At 39.8% G+C, this 12,290-nt stretch overlaps 2 protein-coding genes across 6 annotated transcripts in view; one reads left to right on the top strand and one right to left on the bottom strand.

The window, feature by feature from the left end:
* The window catches only part of LOC124168474 (chitin deacetylase 1), a 64,358-nt gene that overhangs the window by 44,568 nt on the left and 7,500 nt on the right, over nt 1–12,290 (bottom strand). The window lies entirely within an intron of this gene.
* The window catches only part of LOC124168475, an 80,474-nt gene continuing 76,117 nt past the window's right edge, over nt 7,934–12,290 (top strand). For 3 of the 4 annotated variants that reach the window (XR_006866947.1, XR_006866948.1, XM_046546749.1), the window contains exon 1: nt 7,934–8,070. Coding sequence is in view for 1 of the 4 variants with exons in the window: in XM_046546749.1 (XP_046402705.1) it covers nt 7,998–8,070 (73 nt within the window). In the remaining 3 variants the exon portion in view is untranslated. Of the gene's footprint in view, nt 8,071–9,780; nt 9,912–12,290 lie in introns of those variants that run through there. The other variant, XR_006866949.1, reaches the window with a different exon arrangement.

Here is a 12,290-nt window from a genome sequence, read left to right as displayed (position 1 = left end):
GAGGGGGATTTGGGGGTGGGGGAGGTCGGAGGGGTGGGGTGAGTGGTAAAGTAGGGAATTGCGGCGCTGATGCTGGAGCGAATGGACCGTTTGGGTGCATCCACAGATATTTAGTGCACGGGAGCAGTGCAACGGACAAGCGGGGTCCAATGGCGAGAAATGGTGGAGGGATTGCAAATTGGCCGATGTTTTGCCTCACGAGACTTGGAATTGAGTTTGATGCAACGAGCGCTTATTTCCGCTTTAGACATTTGGTGAAAACCTCAGACAGCAACTTGATGTTAAAAATGTGTTTTTTCTTTCAAGTCAGCGAAAAAGTTAGCGGAAGCGGTTTTCTTTTTCCGGTCAGGTTCAATCTCCTAATCGCACAAATCATGTATCAAATTGCTGCCTTGTTTGTATCGAGATGCAATGTAACATAAGTTCGCGCAGAAGTAAAAAAACAAAGCATCCCAAACTAATTCGGAACAGATAGAGAGGAGGAACCGAAATACTCTGACGTAGGTATTACTTTGAATGTTTATACTATGGCATAGTAAGTATATTCATTGCAAGTATGTTGAGGTCTAGATCACATAAATTGAAATAATATTTGAAAATGCTATCCGTTCAAAAAACACAAGTCAGGGATTGCAATTTCCAAAGGAAATTTGAAAAATCAATTTTACTTTCCAGTCTCACTAGACTGTTCTGAATTCCTTATAGAACGCGGGAATGCGGTATGAATGCCAAAAACGCATTAAAAAGTGATGATAATAATCCACATCATCCGACCCTGAATACGCACACGTTTGATGGTGACTGCGGCAGTAAAAGTGAGGATATACTACGGATGAAAGATGGCATTGTAGATAACGGAGAGATGGAAATTCTGAGATAATGATATTTGAATATTCCAGGGAATCAATGAAAGTTTAGAGTAATGTATGCCGTGTGTGATATCTTATCAATCACACCCCTGCATGTACATTGAAGCGATTTTTCCCGCGGAGCAAAGCGAAAAATTTAGCGGAAGACGACTGAGTGTTAGCAGGCGAAGGGTCAGGCGGAGACAGAGGCGGAGGAAAGTCCACGGGGCGGAGCGTCAGGAGTGGAGTGTGAGTGAGTGTGTGCAGGGGCGGGAAACGGAGAATTCCTGCGCCTTGCGTTGTTCCACTTTCAAATCCGAATTCCTCGGAGTGGGCGCGGGAGTGTTGGCGGCAAATGCCCACGCCCTGCCCGCCACTTCGTAATCCACCCGTGAGTGCACTCATTTTAATAGGCTACATCGACTGTAGTCGGGGTTAGGATATCACACGGATCTACGCCACATACCGCCCATGCACGAGCAAATTTTAAGTGTGTCTCGAGGAAGATTTGACTGCCTTAGTTGGCGGATTATTCCATAGGGTATTTGCGCCTTATTGCTAAAGCAGTCTAAGCTGAGCTCTTAACCTCGCAGTCTCTCTCCGGATGCATGGTTGAAAAATGAGTACAAGACACGATCAAATTGTGAGTGAATGACGTTAGAATATTTCAACCTAAATTTTTTAAACAATCTTTTGTATAAATATTGTCAGATACGGGGAGAAGTGAATTTCCACCAAATCTGGGAATCTTATTTAGTCTGAGGATACTAATAATTAAATAACGAGAACCACTTGCGTAGATGATATGCCGAAGTAGCATCCACATTATAACTCTCAAAACGGAAATTATGTTTTAAATTCAGTTAGTTTGCTAACTTTTTCCATTTCTAATTGTTGAGGTTTCAATGTTGGGTTCAGGTCACAGTCTGGTCTCCTTCACTTTTGCTCACTCTGGGGGCACCCTTAGTGCCTGCTGACGCAAGTCAAGTGTAAGAAGTGTCTGGTGTGGATTTGGTGAAGAATATGTGACAAGCTCGCCAGTCATCCAGTGGGAATGACGCATTCCTTTTGGAAATTTTATTCCATGGATAACTCATACGATATCTCGCTAACCTGCATTTCATGCTTCTAAACTTGGGTCTGAAGTAAAGCCAACACTGCTGTGGATTCATTCCAACGATTGAACTCTCTTCAAATTCATCAGAAACTGGGAAACGAATTGGTGATGACATTATAGCTGCCAACGTTAACATCCATACCAAAAAAATTCAAAAACTTTTGGTGGGTGTAATGTTTATTTAGCCACTGGCTAGTTTATTGCTAGCAAAATAATGACTCAAATAGAGTAAAATTGATGCTGGGAATTTTTTTTCAGGATGAACTCCAGTATTCGTCGTTTACGAAGAGATTTTAGCTCTAGCATAAATTATTCTTCGTTTAATCAATGAAATTGTAATAAAAATACAGAATTTGAATTTCAATATAGATCAACCATACTCCATACAACCATCATGTTGTAATTCTATACGTCAATCCTTGTTGATGGTAACTTTTTATGAAGGAGAATATTAGTGGGTGGGATCTGATGCTATAATTGAGGGGTTACACTACTTCACATAACAATGCGGTTGATTCTTGGCTGCTCTCGTTATGCAATTCGCATCGGATTCGGCACCTCTCGTGATAACCTTCCTTTATTGCGGAGACAGCAAATGGGTAAGCGATCGGCCCTTGGGGTTTTGTGTGCTTAAGGAGAGGAGGGAAACCTGATTTCGACGTCTGTATCGAAAGGCGCTCCAGAGCACCAAGGGTGCCCTTCAATCAGAGTCCAAGTGGGCGTTGAGATTTTCCTGAAAAATGTCGACCTCACAAATGGAAATCACCGGCTCGTAGCGAAAGATGTAGCCGCTTTTTCTCTTCGCTTCTAATGAGGGTTGAAGAGAAATAATGTATCTATAATTGTATACATTAAGTACGTACATAAGATTCTCGTTCAAATACTTGCGTATGTATTCTCAGTACGTAACAAGTGCGCATTTTCCTCTTATGTGTACTACTCGTTTGGGTGAATGCTCTCATCCTCCGTCTTCCCTTACACCAATCCCCACGGCGAAGCGGATGTGAATTCCATAGGCAAATGCGTCACCTTCGAGATCTCGAATCGAAATCGAGCCCACAGATCCAGGCGCGCGCGCGCGCTGCACCCGAAGTGGGGTGAGTGAGGGACGTGCCGTGTGAAAATGGCGGAGCAAAACACTTCTCTCTCACTCCGCGCCTTCCAACCTGTTCCTGCGGCGCCTACTTTCGCCAAATGGACGAATTGCTCGCTGCCTCCCCTCCCTCCCACCCACTCAATATCAACCCCCCTCCTTTGCATTCGCCCGGGTTTCCCTCTCGTGAGAGTGCCCATCATTGCCGAGGGCTAATGGCGCGACAGACCCACAACCAAAGTCCGCCCACTTCACCCTTTGAGAAATACACGAGCCATTGCTGTTGAGGATTACTCTTCAAGTTACTTCGTCTTGACCGGAAGTGGTTGCAGTGAGAGGTAGTGACGTAATCGTTTCCATAAAGATGAGTTTTGATACTCATTAGGGCTCTCTTATGCTTCAACCCGAAAGCTGGCGCGGATGAACCTCACCCCGGATTTATTCGCACTCATCATCATTGTTCTACAATGCTAATATTCGTGTGACATCTCTCTTACCAAGTATACAAATGGCAACTGAATTTTAATGAAACATTCGTGTTTTATGCTTATTTCTCCGATAACGAACCTAGTTATACAATGGAAAATCTTTGGAAGGGAGCTTATACATTATCGAAAAAGTATTGAAATTCATTTGATACGTTTCTAGGTATTTTAGGCCATTAAAACATTCTTTCCATTTCGATGACGAATGAATATTTCACTCATGTCGAATTAATCACGTAATGAGTGATGTTTATTTATATTAATCTGAAGTCGTTAGCATCTATATTCCAAGTATTATGTTTTGATTTTACTGCTTGATTTTGAGAGATTTAACAACGATCATATTTTGCGAGAAATCGGGGGAAAATAACGGCTTCCCAATCATTACTGTTTTTCTCTTCTAAATAAAGGCCTTTTTTCTCGCAATGTCCTAGATTATAAATTGAATGAACTGCTTTAAATTTGCTTAAATTTCTTTTTCGCCCTGCTTCTACCACCTGGCGATGAGATGTGGGAATTTTTTGTTGTGTTGTGGGATGCAAACATAAGCGCCAGATTTATTTTTCAGGTCTCCAACGCCCTTTTCAAGAAAATTAACCTCGCAATGCTAGGGAAGTGATAGAGGGGGTCGGTCATTCACACCGATTATGATAAGTGGGTTATTACTTGAGGCGAATGTCTATGAAGAGGCGTAGATGGGGCTAAAGTGCTGTTAGATTTTTTGTCTGATCGAGGAAGTAATGGTGGGGTGGGGAGGAATGTGGAAGATATCGTAGGTTGAAAACCGACATGAGCAATCTCGGAAGAATGCAGGCAAGCTATGTGGCGCCAATCTCATTGCGTTTCTCGTTTCTCAATATCTTAGAGAATCGACATAGATTAATATTAGCATACAAGATTCCTTAACGATGAAGCAAGTTTCGTAACAGATGCCCTGCTTCTCTATGCTGCTGACTTGGGCTGTGCTGTCGTGTCATTGTGTCAGGGTGCATTTCTCTAGCAATCATTCTATAATTACATTAATGTTAACTGCGACCAAAATAGGAGTTTCATATCTATTTTTAAAATTTTGAACTTTTCGAGACAATTACGCAAATGTATGTGCTCACTTAAAAATCGTTTTACTTAAAATAAAAAACAGTAAGCTTTCGAATATATATTTGTGCGTGCGCTATGGACGATGTAAAGGGTTTTTAGCGTCTTCATGCTGTCGTCGTCACTTCCTTCTTAAAAGTAAAAGCATTGGCGGATATTTAAATTGATAATGAATCGCTGAAAATTGCTTGGAAAAGGGGAGGTATATCTGCGAAGGGGTAGTTGAAAGCATCAAAGAAGCGCTTGAGCAACTTTTCTTCTTCTCTGGATGATATTGATTTGGACTAACTTGAATAGAACCTCTTTCGCACCTTAAGTGCTTTTAGCATTGATAAGTAACATTTTTCCACCGTTACTTGTGCCTGGTTAGGTAGACAATTGAAAACAATAATTTTTCTTTGGAAAAGTTACCATTTACCTGGTAAAAAAAATTAGATGTCCGTAAATAATCCCGTTGATCCTCATAGATACCTCGATAGTCAAAGAATAATACCTAGTAAAGCGTGGCTCACACGTCGACGTTGAATGCTCCAATAGTCGACTCTGACGCTTGTCTGAACGTGTTTATGCTCGAAGTCGCTTCTTCCTCTCTCCTCGCGTTCAGTGCAATGTTTGACTGGCATAGCGGACAACTTCGACGCACAAACTAGGCTTAAGAATTGGAGGGATTTCAATCGTCATGATAATATCGAGCATCTGCGTCCAAATGTTTATTCGGTTTGTCGATGCATGGAGTTGGAGCTATATCAATTTGAGTGTAGCAGAAAAGCGGCTCGATCTTCGGATTCTCTTGAGTTATGGCTGCATCCAAATTAGGAGATCGTTTCACCGCCAATTGGGTGGGCTTTCGCTGCACTTCACCGCAGGCCTTTTGACTCGCGCCCCCCGATGCTCTCTTGTCTCTTTACTGTGGGAGGCGGCCGGCGGCGTCGCCTTGACCCATATAGTCTGGTCACATTGCGGCGGCCAATCTCACCATCTCTCTCGCGCACGGAAGGCTCCACTGACATCACTGCACTCCGTCCGACTAGTCCCTCCTCGCCATCTAAGCCTCGCTTTTTGCATTTGAAAATGTAATATCGGAAAAGAAACCATGTACACGAAGGGTAATTTTCCAAATTTTGCTAAATAATAACTCAAAATGTTGAAAATCAAATCAAGTGGAAAACAACGATTTTATTTACTATTACATGCAGTTCCTCTGAGGCAACCGAGTTACTTCAATTAAAATTAACGATGAAAATCTGCACTCACCCGGGTACTCGGGTTTTATGTAGTGACATATCTCAGAATAAAAGGGAAAGCATTTCGTACGTTATGGGAGTAGTTATGTATGAGGAATTTCAAGGAACAAAAATTACCGCTGAACCATTACCAAATTGAACCACGCAACCCTTGTGAACAGATATTGCAGTCAGCGACAAGATTAAATACCTTCTCTAAAGTAAATGTTTGCGTCGGTGACCTTAGTCAGCACTATTTCGAAATATTTAAGCCATGACATTTTACTGCGGCTCTTTAAAAGTGTCCACGAATTCGCAATTAAAATTTTTGAGCTGTATTAAGATCAAGAAGCCACTTTCACTAAAAGTTTGAGGTATTTCAATATAAGTATTTACTAAACCGTGTCAGTTACGTATATATTATCACTATGCACGCTAATAGTCTTCAAAGTTGACTAAATTTTCCTCCTTGTCAATGTCCGACTGCTTTGATAAATAACACCATTTAGCAACATTATGACACTCCCAATATAAATCGATGAAAGCACTGCAACACACATGGATGCATTCACAAGGGACCTTAGCCTTTAGTTTATTTGAATGATCATACAGAAAACTGAGATACCGGAAAGCCAGCCCCCTGGATAAGATACCCTTGACGTTGGCATTCTTTTCCTCGATGATGAAAGATGTTATCTCCGTAAATTTTAATAACTCTTAAAATGAATCAGTTAACTTCAATCAATCCCTGAATCTCATTGAAGGTGAATTAATTTCACGTTTGTGCTCAAATCTAGGCTTTAATCATTAATAACTTTTCTATTCTCTGGAATATATGAAATGTGTTTGAACGACGAGAGCGCGCCTCCAGATCTTAATTGCCGGTTTTCTCTGAAGACAGGAAGTTATATTAAAACTCTTTCATTAGCAAAAAGGGTAACCATATGAATGGTGGACTATCTTTAAAGATAACCAAAAAAGGAAATGACAGTGGTATTTCATGGACAATCCGTTTCAACTCGCTGCCATTGTTGTGTAAGATAATTAGGTAAAAAATGAGTTATTTTGGAAAATTATAACCGAAGGGTAAAATTTCAACAGCAATATTTTTGAAAGTACTTTAAATGACAATTTCTGGAATCATGAGCGATTGATGTAAGATATTGGAACAATGGCTGCGGATGAAAGGGGCTCGCGATACGGTTTGAAAAGTATGAAGGCCTGCCCAAATGCCTAATGCTTAGCGGTAAAACTACCGTGACGGATTCCATAAAAAGTTAAATAGTCGTAGCAAAATGGACCATCGCGAATCAAAACTTCATAAAATTAAAACATGAAACATAAAAATTCGAATATTTACATTCAAGGAGAGAAACTCCTAATTCCGATTAATTTATATAATTTCCATCAGAATTCCTGCTTCACGCTAACTCCTGCCATTCGAAAGCAATTTAATTAATCTGACCTCGTTCTGCAGTTAATTATCTCTCAGCGTTTCCTTGAAGTCTATCATCTCTCACTTCCTCCTTATCCATCTTGGGTCAATTTTGTGGCTAATCAGTTATAGGTAGCATGCTAAATTCAATTAATTAAGGAATATTTTATTTTCAAAAATATACTCATCATTTTTCTCACATTTTTCATTCATAAAATCCCTAAAATTCTGTATTATTGATTGATACTCCCTCACTCGGTCGATTTAAACGCTCTTGATTTAAACGCGTGACTCTTACAATTATTTTAAATATGCTGGTGTTCTATGGCTACATTTTAGTAAGTACTATAAAAATTCACCTATGAAGGAATAAAGGATGAACTACCGCATCATCGTTGAAGTAGTATAGATTATTTTGCCAAGAGTGTGATTTAACAATGGTGTTATTATTTGAGAGCGGAATTATTGTTTTTCGTTTCTTCTGTGTAATAGCCGTCTTATATTCTGAACTCTGTGTTTCGTTACTTATCGTCTTATTCTGTAACTTAAACGTATGTAAATGAGATTTTCAGTTGTTCCGCGTGTTATTTTTTCATCATTAATGAAGTAATGCTGGGGAATTTTCTTCCAGATATAGCTTTAACTCGGAGTGCCCCAATTCCACGGAACTTCTTTAAGAGTGGCCTTCACATTTGCTGGAAATGAGGATTATGGGATTAACGGGGCGACATACCAGTAGTGACTCTTACTCAGCCCACTGCTGTTCCGACACAGGTGAGTCTGTGGTGAGGCGAGTGCTTGACGTTTAGCCATTGGAGGGCAAGTGTGTCTCGGCATTGCCAATTACACACCCCAAGTGGAGTGCGAATGACGCCCTAATGCTGGGATATCAACGCTACACGAGACCTATTTTATTTTAACTTACATTAGACTTCATGTCTAAACTTAGCGTAAGTATTGGCGCATTATTCAAGCAGTATTCTTTACAAATGCAATTTTTAGGAAATATACGTCACATCTATTTCCATCGCCTTTGCTAGGTTCTTTAATGCGCGAAAAATCATAGAAAGGTTTTGCTATACTCTAATATATACACCAATCTGTTGATAAGTTTTACCATTGGTTATTAGATTTTATATTGTATTTGGATTTTTAAACTGGTACAAATCGTCCGCGGTGAAAAAGTGCTCCAAAACAGAGATTATATTCTTTGAAAATGCCATTACCTGCAGAGGTTGGAGAATAAAAAAATTGTCAGCTGATTTACTGGCGCAGAACAAGTTGCCGTTATTATAATCATGTTTTATAAAAATATTAATTCGATGGCTGGAGGAAACAAATTTGGACGCACGTGCTTACACTCAAATGCAAGTGACAGTTGGGTCTAAGGCAACGACAATTTTCTCTATAACAACTTCCATGATTAGTTCTCCCTGGGTGTATTCGGGATGGCATGTGGGCACCATGCTACAGTCAAATTTGAATTGCGTGGAATAGACCGCAAAATATTAGTTCAAATAAATTTTATGGGTAGTGCTCGACCTGCAGTGGATTTTCTTCGTTGGAATGAATCCTTCCTGATGACTTTGGCCAGAAAAATCAGATTAGTCTCAATCAAAATCTAGGTGAAAGTCGGGGGAATATTATTCTTGAAAAGGATAATTCATTGAACAATGCGTAAAAAATTTTAATTTGGGGGTCAAAAATGATTCACGTACAGGTATTAGGTATGTAACTCAGTTGTTTTTTCCATTAATATTGATTTCTATTTGGAATAATATTCTTTAAATACGAATATTGTGGGCTTTTTTCTGATTTTGAGCTTCGTAGCTATTCAATCTTTCGTCTCATTAAGAACGTTTACGCTCTGGAGATGTGTGCCAAAGCCATACGAGTTTATAATTAAAAGAGCTGTTGGAAGTGAGTGTTGGGAGTTGACCTCGTTCCCCCCATTAAAAACAAGTGTTTCAGTGTTGAGAAGTGGAGTTTCAGAAAGAGGAGGAGAGTGGAATCATAGTACATATTAGTATTATCGGTCCATTGCATTGCGAGCCTTGGGAGTGAGACGGGCCTGATGGCACGCGACACGAGGTGACGACACGAAATCATGGAACGTCTCGCTTATAATTAAAAGAGCTGTTGGAAGTGAGTGTTGGGAGTTGACCTCGTTCCCCCCATTAAAAACAAGTGTTTCAGTGTTGAGAAGTGGAGTTTCAGAAAGAGGAGGAGAGTGGAATCATAGTACATATTAGTATTATCGGTCCATTGCATTGCGAGCCTTGGGAGTGAGACGGGCCTGATGGCACGCGACACGAGGTGACGACACGAAATCATGGAACGTCTCGCGTCGAGTTGGAATCAGTCTCTTCACGCACGTAAGAAATAATCAACGACTACCTCTCTATGCTAAGAGCGAATTATGAAGTATTTATATAACTTTTTGTAACTTTTGTCTGTACTAATTGCGACGTTTTTGGTTTTCAGGTAGATAAGCCTTTTAAAATTCATCGTGGATTGATAGTTCGATTGAAATGTTCAGAAGAGACATCCTTCACTATCAAATATTTTGGCTGTCATTATGGGCAGTGAAATATGTGATCAAGAAGGCAGACATCAGTATTATAAAATATTTTAGTTTTTAAGAAGGGCCGATGAGTTAAATGAATATATTTAGAACGTATTTTTAGGTAGGTACATGATTTATTATCCAGGGGTAGTAAATTGCCTTTATTAAATTTGAGCTTCACACAAAGAGTTCTTTGTTTATATATAATATTTTATTCAAACGCTTTCTCTGCTCCACGGTTGCAAGGAATGCTAGGAATGTGGGATCCAAAATTCACTAGCTTCTTTCACACCGTGGTATCATAGTATTTGATAATCATGTCATACTCGCTGCTTTTCTCTTTGTGGAGCATTTCTGTGTGATCACGACGAATCATCCAGCAGTAGTCGCACATCAACCAAACATCCCAAATTTTCTTTTATCATTTCCTTCACATTCCTATGGAACATTTCACTCTGTTCCAAACTTGCAGTTTATGCGATATATTAAAAATGTATATATCGTACGTAGTGTTGCCAATAGTTATAAATTTGTGCGATTTGCGCAAAAACTGTGGAGGATGCGATGCTTTGTGTGTAATTTTCGCATTCATGAGGTTGATATGCATCAAGGGTAGACTTATATTTCCAAATAATTTGGAGGTCTTGAAATATGTTGAATCGCGTAGTCGACGTAAAAAATAATTTGAAGAGCACTTGTAGGGACAGAACTTCACTTAAACTGCGATTGCTCAACAAATATCTTCTAGATACACGGATATAAAATGGGAACAATAAACAGCATCGCTTTTTGATTTGGAGTTATTATCATACCATATTTATTCATAGTTATCCGATGTAATAAAAAAATACCATTGTTATTCATTGGTCAAAAGAATTTCTCAAAATATTTATTTTTGCTTTGAATATTTAGTCAGTTAAGGCGGAGCACAGGTAAATGAGTCATTGTGGTTATCGTTTAATCATGTGGTATTAATGATGAATTTGCTGCACCCTACTCTTAATTTTTAAGTGAGATAAATTATTGTAATATGTTCCGTTTGACTGAGTATATCGGCTGATCATTAGAAATCCGAATGGAAATAAATTCTAAGAACAGACTAGAATCCAAGCGCGTTTTTTAAATACATCATGCCCATTTTCGATAGAGTAGATTGTAAAACAGTCCATTGAAATAAACCATTTATTATGGGGTGAAAAAAGTTCATCCTAATTTTGGCCTGCTTTTTCCTAAAATTGACAGCTATTTCCGCTGAAAATGATTGCCTCACTCGCTCTCGTGAAGAGAGATACGATCGGTTAAGTATTTTCTTCCTGACTTGAGTTTAAATGTATATGAGTTTTCATGCTATCCGTTGTTATTATCATCATAAATGCTTACGCTGCCATCATCATGAATCGAACTCTCAGCTTCTAAATTATTTTATATGCTTGATACCATTTATGTGCCCACATTTTCCGTTATTTTCGGGGGAAATATTTTGACGAGTGACGAATTTCCACGTGTAAAGGCTTAGATAGCAAAACGTTTAGCAAATTATGACATCTGTAATTATAGCATATTATTAAATCAAAGAAGACCAGCAGCAAAAGTGAAATCCAGTCACTTTAAGTACTAGTATTTTATGGTATCCATTAGTCAGTCAACCCTTGGGTGTCCACTTGCAACAGAAATGAATGTTGAAGTAACATTAATTCCCCCCCGAAATTCCCTTACACCTTGTGGCAGTTTTCAATATTTTTAAAATAAGGACTTATGTGAAAATTATCACCATAATGTAAAAGAAAAGACCCTACTATGGATATAGGTATTACTCGCAAATGCCGTGTGAATACAAATTATGTCATATAAACGACTATAATATTGCCCTTAATAGGAGTAAATACGTGCGACTGTCATGTTGGACCATTGCCAGCTGAAATGCAACTCAAATATTGATTTCCTCCATTGAGGGCTTTATAATCTCTAACAAGCGGCGGCAACGAATACGGATGCGCAGTGTTCCAAAACTGTCTTTGGGTGAAATTGGTTTGTAACCTCTCCAAGTGGATGCGGTCCGAGGCCCGATCGAAAACCGTTGCCCCAGCACGTCGGCGCTTGTCCAGCCGGCACAAACCCACGTGACCGAGAGAAAGTTCTGTTGCCATGGCGCCAACAACCCCCTCCCAACTACCCCCACCCTTCCCCCCCTCACCCCCACTCGTTTTCTGAAGCGGCGATGGCGCGACTCCTCCGTGGTCACACTCACTCGACCATCCACCCTCTCAAACCATTTCGCATTTCGATGCAGGAATACCAATGGGCAGCAGATAAAAGCCTCATACCACGAACTTTCATGAAAATAAAACCTACATTCGTGCGAGGATCCCGTTCTAACTCGTGCCTCTAGGGCCTGGGTGCCAGCCTCTCCTTCCCTTCCTACTCATCT

This window comes from Ischnura elegans, chromosome 11 (genome assembly GCF_921293095.1).
Source record: "Ischnura elegans chromosome 11, ioIscEleg1.1, whole genome shotgun sequence".
Taxonomy (NCBI): Eukaryota; Metazoa; Arthropoda; class Insecta; order Odonata; family Coenagrionidae; genus Ischnura; species Ischnura elegans.
Note: the sequence above shows the minus strand (reverse complement) of the source record. Positions and strands in the feature narration are given on the sequence as shown.